Genomic DNA, 19,536 nt, shown 5'->3' with positions numbered 1-19,536 from the left:
TATTGGATATAATAGAAGGCAGCTGGATTTTTATATCTTCACTCACTTTATTGTGGTATATTATTTTGGTTGAAGTAAATGCACAAAGTGTGGCCTCACATAGGTACATAGTTGGCAAAAGGAATGGTATTTTAATAGTGTTTTCAGATAATTGTGGATATTGTTTTTTGTTCTATACCAAACATAACAAGTGGGTTTCTTAAAATGGGTGGCAATGTGGAATCTAAAATCGTATCAGTGAACTTTTTTCCTACTCTTTTATTTTAAATAAGTTGGTGTGTCATACACTTTGGTCTTTTATCCATGTCTGATTTTGTAACCTCGGTTATTTAGAAAATACTGTTTGACTGAATTTTATAAATCTTTAACATGTTAATTCATTTTATGATGAAGTTGAAGTTACATTTGTTAAAATCACCCTTCTGTCACATCAGAAACTCCTTAAGTATTGGAGGCTATTCGGCTCATGGTGAGGAAGACACGAGTTCTCCAAAATTCCAGTTTTTGCTTGAAAGCTCAGATTTTATCATTAGCAGTGAATGTCCGTTTTCTTCCTTGAAGCAACAGTCTTCCTTTGCCCATTTTCAAGAAAATACCTCCCAAATAACCAACTCTGAATAACTGTAGTTTATCAGTTATTCTTTAGAGTAAATGAAAAAGTAGATAGTTTAGGTTATAAGTCAAAACAGGTATTAAGTGTTTTATCTCATTTATAGTATTTTGCATATTTCCCATTTTGTCTCATAGAATATTAAAAAAATACATGTACTCAAAGTCCAGATTTTTTAAGATTTTATTTATTCATTTGACAGAGAGAGTGACAGAGAGCGAGTACAAACAAGCCAGGGGATCAGCAGGCAGAGGGAGAGGGAGAAGCAGCCCTTCCCACGCCCCCCCAACAGGGAGGCCAGGAAGGGCTCAGTTCCAGGACCCTGGGATTACAGCCTGAGCCAAAGGCAGGCGCTTAACTGACTGAGCCACCCAGGTGCCCCTCAGAGTCCAGATTTAATAACATTAATACTTTTTACTGCTTCATCAAAGTCATTCTTTTGTAAAACTGGCCTCTTTTTTTTTTAATGCTGTAAGTTTGTGACCTACTGCAATGACTAGTGGTACAGTTAGATGCCCTGCCTTGGTTTCCGATAAGAGGCAGCAATTTTACCCATTATTAGTTTTGCGTTATCAGTACAAGGCAAATAACATTATTTTATTAGTAGTAGTTTAGAAATAGTTGTAGACCTCATTTCAGAGTTGACGTAGTACACTGTACTTGTACAAGATGGATTTTTCAGGCCATTTCCATTCTGTTTCTATCCTCCATTTATTATTTCTCTTTTCCTTTCCAAAGATAGTCTAATTGGTCTTTAAAAAATGTCTTCCATCCAGTTGGTTTTTTAAACCTTAAGCGTTTTGAATATCTGCCTTGTATTAGGCACCACAACACCTTTTTTGAGTGTTGGTGATTTTTTTTGCTTTGTTATACAACATCGGATTGGATTGATACAATGGGGAAGACTAAAAGGACTGAAGAATTTCGAGAGAAATGATAATATGTCCAGAATATAGTTTGAAGCATTACTGATCTTTTGCTGTTAATCAGTCACTAATTGAATTTATAGTTGAAAACTTCATATATTTGAAACTTCTGATAAACTGGTCAAGAGCTTAGCAGATCTAGTCTTTATAGGTAAGACAAGAATATAAAAATTATCTTGGATTGCCACAGGACAGAATTATGGAAATGACAAGAATGTAATTGGAGATGTAAAACTGGAACTTTAAAAAAAAAAAAAAAAAAACACTTAAAAAAATAAAAGAAAGGGCGCCTGGATGGCTCAGATCATGATTTGGGAGTCCCAGCCTCGAGTCCTGAGTAAGGCTCCCTGCCCAGCACAGAGTCTGCTTCTGCTCTCCCTTGGCTTCTACCCCCACTCATGTGCATTCTCTTGCGCTCACTCTCTCAAATAACTTAAAAAAAAAAAAAAACTGTTTAAAAAACTGGAGCTTAGAAGAAAGAGGGGAAGATTAGCGATGTAGGTATGGGAGAAAAATCACAGAACTGACGGATGCTGCCGCGGAAATGAGTTTTTCAGGATGTCAACAGTGGGCTATGAACAACTAGAGCAGTTTTGTGCTATGCCTTAGCTTATAAGCACAAGTATATCTTTTTGTTGGTATTGGCAATTTAGTCAAATAACTCTTTTGATTATATTTCTTGTGACAAAACCTTTTGGACTCTGATAGTTTCCCAGTCTTCTAGAAGTTTTAGAACTACTCTTTGTGAGCCATGGACTAGAATTCTGTACTTCAGACACTAATACTGTTAGATTCTTGGGTACTATTACACAGTTTTTATCTGATGCTGTTAATTTTTAAAATAGCATATCCAAAACTGTATCTGTCCTATAGACAATCTATTTATTATCTTCTAAGTACCTTACTTGTGAAAAGTAAGTTGTATATTTTGTATTCTCTGTTTTTACAGGGAGAAGAAGTGGAGACATATTTGGAAAACCTTAAGGAAAAGAAAGGCTTGTCTGGGAAATACCAAACATCATCAAAGTTGTTCCAGAACTGCAGTGAACTCTTTAAAGCACAGGTAATGTTTGATAGTGGTTGGAGGGAAATAGAGGTGAAATATGTAATATGCATTTTTGCTGATTCCCCATTTCCTACTTCTCAATTCTTTGTTCTGACAGAAATAACTTAGAAGCATGTTCTGAAGGTGCATAGTCAACCACTTAATGTTCATCTCATCAAAAAGAGGGTTTGCTTCCCTTTGTGTGTAAAAAACTAATCCCCACTTTTTTATTATGGTGGAAAAAAAATTTACCGTTGCAGTTTTTAAGTGTACCATTCAGGGATATTAAGTACATTTGCATTGTTGGGACACTGTCACTAATAGCCATCTCCAGAGCTTTGGTCATCCCAAACTGTCGCTTTATAACCAGTAACAGTAATATTCCCCTCCCCCCATCCCTGGTAACAACTATTCTACTTTGTCTCCATGAATTTCTATATTCTAGATCCTTACAAGAAGTGGAATCATACAATATTTGTTTGGCTTCTTTCTCTTAGGGAAATGTTTCCAAGGTTCATCCATAGGGCATGTGTCAGTATTTAATTCTTTTTTAAGGCTGAATTGTACATACAACATTGTACATACAACATTGTTTATCCATTCACCCACTGATGGACATTTGAAACATCTGATTTTCAGTTCTCTTGTCATCTCATCTAATTGTTGTGTCCCCGAAAAATCAGTGTTTCCAGATATTATTGCTATAGACCTGAACTCAAAGAGTTGAATTTCACACCTTTTTTTTAGGTAAAGGAGAAGAGGCGAATAATATGTATTTTTAATGCTTACATATGTGTAATCGTGTAAGTGGAATTTGTATTTAAAATTTTCTTAAAAATAGTATCTAACACCAGTTTTTTCATAGAAAAATTATATGTTTGATGGGTATTGAAAATGGTTATTTTTAGCTATAGCCTTTTTGTCCTTATTGTGTTTACTGCTTTGGAATATTTAGCAAATTGCTGTGAAGAAGCAGATTTCATTGAAAGCTAGGCTTTCTATCCAGTTACTAGAAGTAAAGTTGATTGATAAGAAGGCTTTAATTTAATAATTAATAGTTGACAAGCAAAAGAAGTAACTGGTAATTCAACTATAACACTTGATAATTGAGTGCTTGTCATAGCTTAGATTTTGTGGATTTGGAGGAAAAATCCTTAGATTTTATTGATTTGGAGGAAAACATTTAGATTATCTTTAAAATGGTGGGAGAATAAGCTAGAAACAGTGGACTCTTGAGTAAGGGGCTTTCTGTTAGTTTTCTAGCCTGGGAGGTTTGGTTGGCCTTTCCTCGATTTGATCATGGAAAGCTACCTATTGTATACTACTATTGCCCAAGGTTCACTTTCAGATCTGCTGTGATCTTTCCAGGATCTTGGTATATACCCCTATTGGTAAGCTTACCTTTCCTCTAACAGTCAAATATAACAGAGTTGAGCTATGTGTTCTAATTACTCAGAAAAGAGAATGTCTCATTTGCTGATAACTGATAAGAAAGGTAATTAGTGTGAGTGTGTTGTGTTGGAAGGAGAACCTAATTCAGTGGACCTAAGAGTTAAAAAGCCTAAATTTAAATCCCATTTCTGCATCTAAAGCTTTATAACGTTGAGCCATTTTTTCTTATCTGTAGTGGGAGAGGGAATGATAAGATCTGTCTATCCTAAGCATGTACCTTCTATTTAAGGTTTTTTTAATTCTTAAAAGTCTTTAATTCTTAGTAGAAAAATTGAATGGCCAGTTGAATTTGATATTATTTTTTAGTTCTCAACAGAGGTTTATTCACTTGTTTATGCTTAATTGGAAATCTTGTCTGCCAATGCCATTTTATTTATTGTTGCAGTAAGTTTTGCTTTAACCATTTCTGTGGATTTTGAACTATATTTTTACTATTATACATCTTTAACTTTAATGTTATATTTCTTTCATAGAGCTTTTCTGGGGATTCTGTGCACCGATTGCCTCTCTTAGGAGAAAAACAGGAGGTAATTGTTTTCATTGTTAGATATTTATAAGAGTAAAGTAAAAATTTGGAATTAATTTCCTTTCCTTTTTTTTTTTTTTTAATGTTTAAAGGCTAAGGAGAATGGAACAAATCTTACCCTTACTGGGGACAAAACTGTAAGTATAGTAGGGAATTTGGGGCATAGGACACATATGTCAGTTCTTAGGTTTATGTGTTTTGAACTATCTTGGTATTATACCATTTAAAAAAGGAATTTAAGAATGAAAGTTTAAACACCAAAATGTTGGGGTGCCTGGCTGGCTCAGTCAGTAGAGCATGCAACTCTTGATCTTGGGGTCATCAGTTCATATCTCACATTGGGATATGATTACTCAAAAAAAAAAAAACCCCGGGCAGCCCCGGTGGTGCAGCGGTTTAGTGCCGCCTGCAGCCTGGGGTGTGATCCTGGAGACCTGGGATCCAGTCCCGCATCGGGCTTCCTGCATGGGGCCTGCTTCTCCCTCTGCCTGTGTCTCTGCCTCTCTCTCGCTCTCTCTGAATAAATAAATAAAAAAATCTTTAAAAAACAAACAAAAAAAACCCCAAATTGTTAATAATAGTTGTTGTAGATAGTTAAGTGATTTTTATTTTCTTCTATGTGTTTCTTATGTTTTCCCTATTTGTTGCAAGCAATCTATTGTTTTTGTAGTTATCACCTCATAAATATGACTCATAAATAGGATGAAACTTTTAAGAAAGAATCTCAAACCCCATCTAAAATTATCTTATAGAATATTACTGGAAGACAGTTTGGAAAATTCAAATGCCTTTATTTTCATATTTCATTTTCTAATTCCTGATAACTAATTCCTCAAAGCTTTATCACTTAAAAATATACAGGGAATAAGACTTAACCATGTTGGATCATGCTTTTTACAAAACTAAAGTTTTACTGTTATTTTTTTTTTAAGATTTTTATTTATTTATTCATGAAAGACAGAGAGAGGCAGAGACACAGGCAGAGGGAGAAGCAGGCTCCACGCAGGGAGCTGGACGTGGGTCCCGATCCCGGGACTCCAGGATCACACCCTGGGCCAAAGGCAGACACTAAGCCGCTGAGCCACCCAGGGATCCCTGAAGTTTTACAATTTATAAGGACTTTATTCAGACATACATATCTCAGATTTCAGCCTTTTAAAACCTGTAAAGTCAGTGGTTTTTATAGTATATTCATAAGTTGTGCAATTACCGATCACAATTTAATTCCAGAACATCTTTATCACCCAAAAAGTCACTATATTGAATATAACAAAGCTATTAGCAGTCAATTCTCTTTCCACCCTTGCCCCAGCCCTAGGCAACCACTATTATTTCTGTCTACGGACTTCCTGTTCTATTCGTTTTATATAAATCAAATCATGCAATTTGTGTTCATGTGTTTGACTTCTTTCACAGTTTCAAACTGTCTTAACTTTTACTTCATTACTGTGCAGAACTTTAAGATCAGAGGTGAGTGATGAGTGCCTTCTCAGGTCTCTCTTGGGTATGTGTGTACAGCCCCTGCACATATGTGCACAGATCTGCATGTACTTTTAGCCTTGTACATTTTCAGGAATATTTTGGAGCTTTTTTTTTTTTTTTAAAGACCTATCTATTTATTTATGATAGATACATATATATATAGAGAGAGAGAGGCAGAGACACAGGAGGAGGGAGAAGCAGGCTCCATGCTGGGAATCCGACGGGGGACTCGATCCCGGGACTCCAGGATCACGCCCTGGGCCAAAGGCAGGCACTAAACTGCTGAGCCACCCAGGGATCCCCTATTTTGGAGCTTTTTAAAGCCCCTGTGGCCATCTCATTTCCAGTTTTTCGTTAAGTTTTTAGTCAGTGTCTTGATAGCCCAGTCTACTAACCTTGCCTAGGGACAGCTCTGCTTTTTCACAGTTTCTGCTGAGTGCCTTTGACAGTGCCCTGAGTATAGAATCCTTTCCACTGAACAAGGCTGGATCAGGTCATATAAAAGATGAGCCCTGAGAAAGGAACTTGCCCAATAGCTCTGCTACTGGGTTTTAGGGCATCTCCATACTTGTTCTGTTTTTTCCAGTGGCTGCCAAACTGTTGTTTTTCACAGCGGTTATGAGTTGTGAGAACTTCAGTTTTAAGGTGCTTGGATGAGGGACATGGGATTAGGACGAACAAAAACACCACAGGTTCATTTTTTGTTTTTAATAAGACTGAACTATTTTTCTTAAGGAAATACTTTTAGGGTTGGTGCAAGTCTTTAGCTAATCTCTGGACTTGCAAAAAAGTTGAGTTAGATCATTTTTGCCCATGTTCTTACTGCTTTTAGGGATGAGTAAATTTTCAGAGCTCCTTGTTCTGCTATTCTGCAAGTGTCCCCACTGTCCCTGCCCTGATTTAAAGTTTATAGAATTTTAACCTAAAAATGAGTTTGGCACTGCAGACTTCATTTTTTTTGTGTGTGCTAATATGTATATATTCACTATCAAATTTAGAAAACATACATAAATGCAAAGAAGAAAATAATAATCTAGAATACTACCACACACTGCTAGAGTATAAATCTATTTATAGGGGATCCCTGGGTGGCTCAGTGGTTTAGTGCCTGCCTTCAGCTCAGGATGTGATCCTGGAGTCCCAGGATCGAGTCCCACATCAGGCTCCCTGCATGGAGCCTGCTTCTCCCTCTGCCTGTGTCTCTGCCTCCCTCTCTCTCTCTCTGTCTGTCTCTCTGTGTGTCTCTCATGAATAAATAATAAAATAAAATCTTTTAAAAAATAAATATATTTATAGTTTTTTGTCTATGAGCATATTTATTTAATAATGGGCATCCTATAATGTATTATGTTGTGGCCTTTTTTTTTAGCTTCTCAGTATAGCATAAACATCCTTCTAGTTTAGTAAATACTATATGGCATCATTACTTAAATCCCTTCAGAGTATTTTATTGTATGATTATGTTGCAATTTGTTAGCCAACTATCTTTTAGACATTTATGTGTTTCATTATCTTGCAATTTTAAACAGCACTTTTAGTTTTGAAGATTTTTTAAAAACTTTTATTTTCTGGTTTTAATACACTTCCATGTTGGCAGGCATGCTACTTCTATAACTTAAAAGTAAAAATCCCTTGTAATTTTATTTTCTGGTAGTTTTTTGTGATTACACAGAACCTGCATATTGACCAAAATGGGATCGTATTACATATACTGCTATATAATTTTTTGTTTTCACTTAATAGATTGGTACATTGAGTGCTACTTCACTTCTTTCATGGTTTCATATATTTTATTTTACCATTTTTATATTTAACTCCTGGTTGATGTATATTGTTTTGTTTCCAAATTTTCACTATTATAGGTAAGGTCCCATTCATAAGGTGTAGCTATATCTCTGTGCACATCTTTTTAAAGCTTTTATTTATTTATTTGAGAGAGAGAGAGCATGATGAGCAGGACGAGGGGCAGAGGTAGAACCAGACTCCCCTCTGAGATGACCCTGTTGAATATCACAAGTAATATTTAAAGCTATTTAGTCAGATTCTAATAAAAAGAAGTCCGATTTTTCTGTCCTTTGATAATTCTTCCTGAAAATTGGGCACAAGAGGAGAATACTTTAATAATTCTTTTTAAAGGATACTCACAAGTTCAGCACCTCCACCCCCTTTTATTAAAGCTCTGATAAAACATGTTTTTTAGACAAAGTGGCCTCTTCTATTCCTTCTCCCTAAGATTTAATGTTTTTATTAGCTCATTCTTATGGTTTGATTTAAGCAGTAATGTAATATATTTACCATTATGTTTTTTAAATTAGTAGATTTTCATTTTTAGAACAGCTTTAGATTCATAACAAAATTGAGCAAAAGGCAGGGTTCTCACATAGACCCTCCACAAATACACACTCAGGTCCCCCCCCACCCCTCATCACCATCCTGTACCAGCCATTGTGGCACTTTATTACAATTGATGAACCAACATTGACACATTGTTATCAACTAAAGTCTGTAGTTACATTAGTGTTCTTTGTGTAGTACAGTGTTTAGTTTTTAACAAATGTAAAATGACAGATGTACACCATTATAGAAAATAGCTTTGTTGCCCTAAAAAGTGGCAGTGCTCCCTCCACCTGCCTAGTCGTCTCTCACTCCTCTCAATCCTCTGGCAAACATTGATTCTTTTTTTTTTTTTAAAGATTTATTTATGTGAGAAAGAGAGTTGAAGAGGTGGGTAGAAGGAGAGGGTAATAAAATCTCAAATTTACTCCCCGCTGAATGCAGTGTCTGACAGAGGGGCTCGGTCTCATGACCGTGAAATCTTGACCTGAGCTGAAATCAAGAGTCAGATACTTAACCAACTGAACCACCCAGGCACCCTTGGTTTGTTTTGTTGTTGTTGTTGTTGTTGTTTTTACTGTCACCATAGTTTTTTTTGTTTTTTTTTTTTTGTCACCAGTTTTGCATTTTCCAGAATGTCATATAGTTGAAATTGTGACATATAGCCCTGTCAGATTGGGTCCTTTCACTTAGTATTATGAATTTAGGGTTTCTTTATGCCTTCTCATAGCTTGATAATTTGTTTCTTTTTAGTGCTAAATAATATTCCATTACCTGAATGTACCACAGTTTATTTTATCCTTTTACCTCTTAAAGGACATCTGTGTGGTTATTATGAGGATTAAGGGCTGTAATAAATGTTAAGTGTATGACAGGGTGCCTGACACACTTTTAAGATTCTTAGTTGGCCTTATGTTCTCAGTATTCTGAACTAGACTTGTCAGAACTTGGTTCCCAAGTCAAAACTTGCATATGGTTATTTTTACAGGCTCAAAATATGTATATCCTAGAGTTAAATGGAAACTTTGTCAAATCCTAGAATATGAGAGTTAATGAGTCCCTTTTGAAATTTGTAAGAGGTAGTTTTAAGATGTATAAAATAATACCAAGAGCAGCTTATTACACAAAACTAAGTTTTATTGGTTAGTGAACAAGTAAGTTCAGGGAAGGTTCAGTTAATTATGGGTATATAGGACAAGATGTATTTATAACTTTGAAGCTCTAAAATTTTTCTCATAAATTGCTCCTTAATTTTGTCAGAAAGAGGCCTGCAGTCAGAGATAAATCAATCTGTGATTCAGCATGGCATTTATGTTCTTGAGTGACTAACATAACCTAGTAAATGTATTACAGCTATATAATCATTTACTTTGACATTTTGGATTTCTATTATGAATATAATTTTTGAACTCTTGGCCTTTTCTTGGGTTGTAGAATAACTCGAGCATTTGGGAAAACCTGTGACTCCACAGGAAAACACATACATATGGAAAATCTGTTATCCATATTGAGGGGTTTCATAGATCAATGAAGCTTACCCAGAGGTGTCTGGATAATAATTTCTTTTAATTTTAAGACCAGAAGATAATAAATATAAGTCTAAGTAGCAGTACTTCCTTTAACACACAAGGAATAAGCCAATAATTTTGTTTTATTCTCCTTTATCTTTGTGTTTTAGTCTTGTGTTCATGAAGGTCCATAGTGCATCTAGCAAGTACGGCAACAGATCTTTTTTGAAGGCTTTTTGTTTGGGCTATGTATAAACAAACTGGCCTTGGAACAGATTCTTCCCAAGTAACTAGTTTTGTAAACATGGATGCTGTTATCTCCGCTTCCTTTACTTTGAGAGACAGTGACTTTCCATGTAGAATAGCCATAATTAAATTTTTGATAAAAATGCGAGTCCTCAGTAAAAATTCTGCTAGTCTTGAGAAGGACATTGAACAAAGGGAATTAATTAAATTCGGGCATTAGTGTTTATATTATAATTCAGTGTCAGCATCATGGGTGTTTTTGTTTTGTTTTAAGGTAATTTAAATCTCCTTAGTTTATGTGTGTAAAATATAACCAAGTATCCTAGCATGGCTTAATATAACATTCAGTTTAGTGATTTTTAGCTGAGGTTTTCCTTGTTAAAAAATATGTTAAATATGTGATCTTTGTGCAAGACAACATAGAAGATTTTAGTAATTTATAGACTAACACACTTTCTTGTATGCATTATAGGCCTGTTTGTTTTGTTGTGCCTGCTGTTTTAATGATACAAGTGAAGAACTCAGCCATGTTTTTGGGCACATTCTGGAACAAGATTTTCATATTAATGTGTTCTTAGTTCTAAGACTTGCAGGTTTGATGTCTTTTTTCTTTTTCTTTTTCTCTCCAGGCAATGCATGATCCACTGAAAACTTGGCAAGATGCACCATACATTTTTATTGTACATATTGGCTTTTCATCCTCAAAAGAATCCTCAAAAGAAAATTCACTTAGTAATCTTTTTACCAGTAAGTACATTTTGTTCCTTTTTATCATTCATATTATCTGGTGTCATGCGTAATGGGTAGTGTGAAGTTGCTCTAAGGGAGGGAGTAATTAAGAATGTTTATAGTGTAACAGACACAATCTTAGGCGTGTCACTTATGCTTTCTTATTATGTATTTATTATAGATACCAGATTTCATTTTCCTTCATTTGACCCTCCTGCTTTTAAGATTCTTATTTGGTACTGTGCTCTCAGTATTCTGCACTAGACATGGCAAACTTGGTTACTAAGGCAAAACTTGGGAAATTTTTAAATTAATTGACTTTGATAATTTTTTAATGTCTCAGTTTTTGTTAGTATTCTCCTTTCTACTCTTACTAACCCAATTCCTGCAGTCATCATCTCTTACTTGGAGTTTCCTGATCACTTAACTAACCAGTCTTTCTGTAGTTTCTTTTCTTTGTTTCTTCCTTCTTTGCAGTTTTCTTCCCTCCCCTCCTTTCTCAAGTAGAATATTGAATGGAACAGTGATGATGACCATCCTTATCTTGCTCCTGACTTTATTGGCAATATTAGCACATTACACCATTAATTATGTTTACTGTGGACTTTCCAGAAATATTCTGTGTTTGGTTAAGGATGTTTCTTTCTTTTCCTCATTTGCCAAGTGAATTTTTCTGCCTTTTCTTTCTTTCTTTCTTTCTTTCTTTCTTTCTTTCTTTCTTTCTTTCTTTCTTTCTTTCTTTCTTTCTTTCTCTCTCTCTCTCTCTCTCTCTCTCTCTCTTTCTTTCTTTCTTTCTTTCTTTCTTTCTTTCTTTCTTTCTAGTAGGGAGAATGAATGCTCAGTTTTATCAAATGCTTTGATTGTATTGATTAAAATGATCATCATATAGGTTCCCCCATTTAATCTGTTAATGTGATGCATTACATTAACTGATTTTTCTAATGTTAAAACATTCTTGGGGGCATCTGGGTGCCTCATTGGGTTAAGCATCTGGTTTCGTCCCAGGTCACAATCCCAGGATATGTTGTGTTTGGTTCCCTGCTCAGTGAGTGTCTGCTTCTCTTTCCCTCTCCCTCTGCCCCTTTCCCTTTCAATCCCCCTCCTCTCTCAAATAAATAAAATCTTAAAAAAAAAAAAAAAAAAAAGATCTTTAAAAAAACCCCATTCTTGAATTTCTAAGATGCCCGTATTTGGTCTTGATACACACACGTATACACATACACTTACACACGTGTGTGTGTGTGTGTGTGTGTATAGCTGGCTTCTGTTTTTCAGAATTATATTTGGAATTTTTATTCATACTAAGATTGACCTATAATTTTCTTTTCTTGTAGTGTCACCTGTGGGTTTTGGCATCCAGGTTATGCTGGTCTTATATAATGAATTGGAGAATGTTCCCTATTACCAAATTCTGTGGAGTAGTTTTTGTATATGGATAGGATTATCCGTTTTTTTAATGTTTCGTAGAACTTACAATGTGTTTCGGCCTAATGTTCGTTTTTCTTCACCTATATGGATTTTAAACAGCTGATTAATTTTCTTTAAATAGTAATAGGTTGCTTTTTAGTTATTCTGTTTTTACTTGAATCGATATTTTTGTTTTTGAGAAATTGTCCATATCATTCAAAATTTCAAATTTTTTTGGCATAAAATTATTAATAGTATTTATTTACCAAAAAAAATCTGTATTTGTAGCTTTTTTCAATCTAAATATTGCTTTTATCTCCTTTTAATTTTATAAATCTTTGCAGAATTGTATTTTACTATATGTTTATCCCAGTGAACCAACTTTTGTTAGTTGTCCCAACTATTTCTTTCTTGTCTGTTTCATTATTTCTTTTGTTTGACTTAATTTAAAATTTTTGTTTTTTATAGATTCTTGTGTTGAATGCTTTTAATTCCCAATCTGGAAGTGAGTCTTATGCTCTATAGTTAGATGTGATATAGCAGATTTAGGTAAACCAGCAGGTGGCCTGGCACAGTTTCTGGACCCAAGATGTATGTGTATCCTGTATTTCTAGGCCCACAGCTTTCTAAAGAGTAAGTCTAAAGCAGCAGTTACCAACATTTACTTTCAACCTTCTTTCTTTGAAAAGAATGGAAGGCCTGTTCCATTCTACTTCAGTCTCTTCATGTATCATATCTGGCTCTGGTCCTCCTTTTCCTTAGAATCCTACCAGTTTTCGTGATCCCATGGGAACTGCAATCCCAGCTGCCATAGCTTGCTTTTTGAGCCCAGAGTCAAACATGACATAGCTTTAGCATCATAAACTGTCTGAGTTTTTGTTCAGTTTTGATACTTAGAGATATTTATCTTGTTTTTGAGCTTATGTCCTTGTTTTGTTTTGTTTTATCCATCTATTGTTAGGAGCTAAGAAGAAGGTACTCTAAAGCATGGACTTAACTACACCATGTGAAATCCCTAGAATTTTCTGGAATAGTTCTGTCTTCTTTTTTGCCTTCATTAAAACCTCTGTGTCTCCCCATTGCCTGTAAAATGTCCACCTTGTGCAGCAAGGCTTGTAAAACTCTGCAGCTTGTCCCAATTTGCCTTTTGCTGTTTTCTTTCCAAATGCTACTATATCTATGGTACCATGTACAGCCTCAGACTACATGTTCTTTAAATATGTATCATGCGTTTTCACCTGCCTTCATTCATGTTATTTCCTCTGCCTAGATAGCTTTTTACTTTGTCCTGGAAAATACACACTCATCCTTCTGGGTTTGGCTCAGAGGGACAATTCTTTATCTTGCTTTCCTACTCTCTCTTCCTTCTAACAGGTAATCCACTAGTGGGTGGAAAACATCTTATCTTTTTATCTCTTCTGTTTTCTGTAGTGTGTGTCACATAGTAAATGATCAGTAAATGTATTTTATATTTCAGCATAGAGCAAGGATTAGCCAAATTTTCTTGAAGGGCCAGATAGTAAATGTTCTCTCTACTACAGCTTAGCAACTCTGCCATTGTTGTGTGAATGCAACCATAGATAATATGTAAATGAATGGAGGTGGCTATTTCCCAATGAAACTTTATTTATAAAAATTGGATGACTAAATTTGGTCCATGTGCTATATTTTGCTGATCCTTGGCATAGAGTAAGCAAGGATACAATAAATATTGACTAATTATTTGATTTGCTGTTTTATTAAATTAAGAAGGTGTAGATTTAATAATCAGTCTGCTTAAAATTCTTATGATTGTTATTATGGGCTGCTCCTTTTGTTCATATGAATGTTGGACCTGTTTTACTTTCTTTATTTGGTTTACTTTTAATAAGTGTGTCATTTTTGCTTGGTAAAAACCAGGAAATTTTTGTTAAATAGGCAGTTGTTTGTTGTCACAGACTAACACTTCTCACAGAAGTATTTATCAGACCTGAAATTTATCCAACTAGTTCGATCAGTTACAATTTTAAAAGTCATAGTTCTGATTCTGTAAGGCAAATCTTTCAGATTCTTGTTATTGTCACTTGTTCTCATTAAATACTTTGTTAAAATAAAGTTTATTAGTACTTTCTGAAAATGATGCATTAATGTAGCAAAGTCCCATAAAATTGAAGTAGGAAAAAAAAAGCTGTAGGAAAATGTAGGTGAGGATAGATAGAAGACAAGAGGATAGTAAAAAGAAGGAATGAAACCTGTACTTTTCAAAGCACATTAGTGATGTGTTGTAAGAAGAAATACATATGAAATGTGTTTGGAATTTAGAGGAACTGAGTTATGGTTCCTGTTGGGCTTTGTGGAGGAAATACCTTTAATGTAGTCTTTAAAGGATGTGTATGTGGGAACCAAGGGCTCTTTTATTTAATACACTGATGGGAGCAGAAGCATAGAGGCCTGTGCGGGATACAACATGAACCGTGAGCACACCTTATGAATTTCAGAGTGCTCTATAAATGTAATATTCACCAGGTTCAAAATGGTTAAAAATAAATAACCATTTATTTTTCATTAATTTCATCAAACAGATATTATGCAGTGTTTTTGATTTCTACATCCTTTACATTAATTCTGAGAACTGTGTTTTGGCAGTGACTGTTGAAGTGAAGGGTCCCTATGAATATCTCACGCTTGAAGAATATCCGTTGATGATTGTAAGTGAACTTATAATCTTAACCTTAACGTTACAGGAGTTTAGCTTGAAAGATTGTCCATTTTTTGTGGCAATATTCTTCTTTAAAGAATTGTTCCTGTGAACAGTTCAGAAAATACTTGTAGTTCTGTATTTACTTCTTACTAGAATATGGCCTTGAGAGTGTATGTCTGTGAATTCCTCTGTGCTTCATATCATCTGTAGAATGAAGAGGTTGATGACTTGTGGAATTTCAGAATTGGAAAGTACCTCAAAGATAATTTCACATCTCACATTCTCTCTAGAATCCAAAGGGGGGCACTTCTTACTGCCCTGTAGTTTCTGATCCCATTTAAAGTAACTAAATGCTGATGCTTTGTCGTGTGAATGTCTATGGGAATAGCCTTACTGTGTTGGCAGATTTCCCTTGTCCATCATTTCTTTCTTCTTCTATTCCCTTTCATAGTTTTCCCACATTGTATTTCATTGCCTTCAGATGTATCCTAACCCTGCCATATCTTTTTTCCTCTTCAGTGTTATCTTCATTTATGTAATTTTAGGTCAGAGCTGAGAAGGCACTTTTAATGCAGAAGAACAGTTACTCTTAATGATAGGTTTTTAGGTAGTTTCTCTCTGCACGCGAGATCTTTTTGTGTGTGTTAGTATTGAATTCCAAAGAAAAAAATAATTATTCTTAAAGTAGGAGATAGGATATGTCTTTTATAGTTTAAGACTATGTATTAATTCTAAATTGGCTATTAGCCCTAATCCTCCTTTTTTTCTTATCCATTTGGATGACAGTTTTTCATGGTGATGTGTATTGTATATGTCCTGTTTGGTGTTCTGTGGCTGGCATGGTCTGCCTGCTACTGGAGAGATCTCCTGAGAATTCAGTTTTGGATTGGTGCTGTCATCTTCTTGGGAATGCTTGAGAAAGCTGTCTTCTATGCAGAATTTCAGAACATCCGATACAAAGGAGAATCAGGTATGTGACCAAAAAAATGTTTGCCATTTTGTGAGTCACCATCAGGTAAGACATGTGACAGTTTTCCTCAGGTCAGCAGTTGTTAAGTGGGTTTAACTTTTCAGTTACTTAATTAATAGAATAACTTTAATCACTATAACTGTAACTTTTGTTTTTAATCTCATAACTTATGGGTTCAGTAATTTAAGAGTGATTGTACTGAAATATATTGACACAAGTTAAAACAGTAGTGGCCATTTTGGGTAAGATTATCACTAACATTGAATCTCAATTGCCATGGATTTTTAAGGCACCGTTATTGTATTATACACCTAAGGAGGGAAATAAATCCTGCCAACTTAATAGTAAGTTGCTAATGATGATAAGACCTACTTTGATTTCAAAGATTTTAAAATACAAGGGAGAAGTACCTCTAAGAATTGGTAAAATAGAGTAATACCAAGAAAATAGGAGAGTACTTATGGTTTACTAAAGTAAACAGGTAATGACAAAAATTATTTTGTACTGAGGTTTTTTATGATAGTTCTGGTCCTTTCTCATCAGACTGTTTAATTATTGATTATTATAAGATTACTAGTTAGAGCTTTACCTGTCTTTGAAAGGGCTTGAAAATGGTAGATAGGAAAATGATTTGAAAACTCTGTGTCTGTGTGTGTGTGTTGTGCTTTTCAGTGTATATGTATATTTTCAATGTATATTCCCCAGTTTTTAAAAATGGGAACATTCCCTAGGTGTTACAAACTGTCCATGTAGGTGAGATATTCTGCTGAGGTTTTAGTGAAGTGGAGTTGGGGAGGGAAAGTCATTTGAGCACACACAGATTGCTGCTCACATGAACAAGGTAAGGGAAATCAGCTTGTGTACTTAATTATAAAAATTTCAGGAGAGGTGTTCTCTTGGAACAGTATTGATCCCAATGCTTATTCTAAAGCACATTAGAGATCTAGAGCTACATTAGGTGAGGTTATAGCACTCTTTATCTCTTGCTTTTTTATCCTAGTTCAGGGTGCCCTGATCCTTGCAGAGCTGCTTTCAGCAGTTAAACGTTCACTGGCTCGAACCCTGGTCATCATAGTCAGCCTGGGATATGGCATAGTCAAGTAAGTATTAATTTTTTTTATATGGAAGGACATATTAAAATACTGATTAAATTGAATCAGTATTGCAGGTTCCCTTGTAATTCTCAAAGAATTGGTATAAGAAATAGTTCTGTAATAAGACAGGTATCTAAAATTTTGTAGATTTGTAAAAGCTCGAAGATGTTAAGTGTTTCATTTCACTTCTGAGAACTCGAGCATTCAAATGCCATTCACCTGGAGATCTTGTTAAAATACAGACTCTGATTGAATGATATTTAAATGGCAAGGATTCGAGACTTCCTCCTTCAAACAGAAGTTGCTGGAAGGAAAGACTTCATATTTTGTTGAATTCTGAGTTTACAAGTGTACAGTTTATCTAATGAGTTGCAATAGGATATTTACTTATATTGTTAAAATTTTTAGATTTGATAATGGTATTGTGGTTATGTCTTTTAAAAGTCCTTATTAGTTAAAAACACATGCTGAAATATATACAAATAGAAGATACGGTATCTAGGATTTGCTTGAAGATAATAGAGGAAGATAGGAAGTGTAGGAGGTTTGCACAAGGCAGGATTGGCCATAGCTTAGTGGTTATTGGGACTGGATGATGGATATAGAGGGGTTCATTATACTATTGAATGTTTCAGAATGCTCTATAATAAAAAGGTGTTTTTTAAAAATTTAATACAATAATCAGAAACCAGATTTAAAGTTCTCATATTTATTATCTTGGTTTAAGACCATATGTTCTTCTGGGTTTTTTTCCTCTAATGAATCAAGTATGTCTGACTTACATCTTTTTAAGTTGTTGGCCTGTATATTAATTATCATGAGTTGCTGTTACTTAGCTTATTTTGCAGTTTGTGGCATTGGTACTCAACTTTCTCTGCTTCCTGTTTAGGCCTCGCCTTGGAGTCACTCTTCACAAGGTTGTGGTAGCAGGAGCCCTCTATCTTTTGTTCTCTGGCATGGAAGGGGTCCTCAGAGTTACTGGGGTCAGTACTGCTTAGTCTAAGTATTTATGGTCAGTTCAGATATATTGTTTGTCTTGAGAGAGTGAATTGAAGTGTCTGTAGGCTTCTTTACTATTTCTTCTAAATCACTTTTGATCTCTGATTTTCAAAATGTATGTATAATTCAAATTTTCTTCTTAATCTCTTAGAGCTTTATAAGTTTAATTTGTGACCAGAAACGAATGCTTTCTCACCTGTCCCTAAATTGCTACTTACTCAGTTCCTCCTCCCAGACAATAGGCTCTCATTCTTGTAGAAGTGGCAAAGATTGTAATCATGCACTTGCTTGATAAATTTTTTTTTTTTTAAGATTTATTTGTTTGAGAGAAGGAGAGTGTGCATGCGCATGTGCTTGTTGGGGAGGGGCAGGGGGAGAAGAAGAGAGAATCCCATACAGCTTGAGCTTGGAGTCAGATGCTCAACTCACTGTGCCACCCAGGTGCCACCTATTTTCTGTTTTAAAGTGATAGTGCTCTTTGCTTAACCAGCACTTGAGTTTCAAAGGTTTTTCTAAAATGCAACTAGTTGTTTCACATCATTCTTGAGAATTATAAATCATGCCTTTTGTCAGGGAGGGAAACCAAAGCACTGAGATAAAATGATAAAGAAATTTTGTTAGAGCTGAATTAATGTGAAGAAGTACTGGTCCTTCCAGTAGTTATTTATTTAAAAATCACTCTCAGAGAGATGCCTGGGTGGCTCAGTGGTTAAGTGTCTGCCTTTGGCTCAGAGCATGATCTCAGGGTCCCTGGATCGAGTCCCACATCAGGCTCCCAGCTTCTCCCTCTGCCTATGTGTCTGCCTCTCTCTCTGTGTCTCTCATGAATAAATAAATAAAATCTTAAAAAAGAAAAAAATCACTCCCAGCAATAACCCATTAGATTCAAGGTGGTAAATGCTATGAACTTGACTTTGCCTTCAAGAAAACTGAGCTCAGTAAGTTTTGCAATAAATTCCCCCGTGAATAAAACACTTTATGGATATATATTTGTTTTTCAGATCATACTGTCCTCTATATAATTTCCTTCAACTTTTAGCAACTTTAACCCTCTGTCAATTCGTTTTCTTTCTATTGCTGTAGTATTTTTCTTATCCCTTGGCTCTGATAGTAAACCTGGCCCTCTCAGCAATTGATGCCTGTATTATTTTATGGATATCCTTTCAATAATGCCCTGGTGATTGGATAAGCAGGTCATATAAATAACACCTTATATATATAAACTTGTGAAACAAGCAGCGTAGTTTTGGGGACAGATATTTGGTTCACATTTTATTTTGGGATGTGCTCTTATATGTAGAATTATATTGTATTACATAATTCTGTAAATTAGTAATTTGTAATATATTAATACAGTACTTTGAAATATGAGAAAGGTCTTTTTAGACTTGTAGCTGAAATCACAGTGATAGGAGATTATAGAATGGGATAGGGGCTTTTAACACTGCAATTTTTTGGTTTGGTCCCTTTTTAACATGGACCTTAGCATGCTAGGAACTCTGTGGTGGTTGCTTCTTATTAGTTAGTA

At 35.0% G+C, this 19,536-nt stretch overlaps 1 protein-coding gene across 6 annotated transcripts in view; it reads left to right on the top strand.

Annotated features, from left to right (window-relative positions):
* TMEM87A (transmembrane protein 87A) overlaps positions 1–19,536 on the top strand; it is a 38,194-nt gene that overhangs the window by 5,200 nt on the left and 13,458 nt on the right. For 3 of the 6 annotated variants that reach the window (XM_038580169.1, XM_038580167.1, XM_038580170.1), the window contains exons 4-12: positions 2,486–2,599; positions 4,507–4,560; positions 4,652–4,696; positions 10,759–10,876; positions 14,891–14,952; positions 15,732–15,915; positions 16,916–17,015; positions 17,899–17,992; positions 19,092–19,163. In XM_038580169.1, the coding sequence (XP_038436097.1) occupies positions 2,486–2,599; positions 4,507–4,560; positions 4,652–4,696; positions 10,759–10,876; positions 14,891–14,952; positions 15,732–15,915; positions 16,916–17,015; positions 17,899–17,992; positions 19,092–19,163 (843 nt within the window). Of the gene's footprint in view, positions 1–2,485; positions 2,600–4,506; positions 4,561–4,651; positions 4,697–10,758; positions 10,877–14,826; positions 14,862–14,890; positions 14,953–15,731; positions 15,916–16,915; positions 17,016–17,898; positions 17,993–19,091; positions 19,164–19,536 lie in introns of those variants that run through there. The other 3 variants (XM_038580172.1, XM_038580168.1, XM_038580173.1) reach the window with 2 other exon arrangements.

Source organism: Canis lupus, chromosome 30 (genome assembly GCF_011100685.1).
Source record: "Canis lupus familiaris isolate Mischka breed German Shepherd chromosome 30, alternate assembly UU_Cfam_GSD_1.0, whole genome shotgun sequence".
NCBI lineage: Eukaryota > Metazoa > Chordata > Mammalia > Carnivora > Canidae > Canis > Canis lupus.
This window is presented reverse-complemented; position numbering and strand designations above follow the sequence as displayed.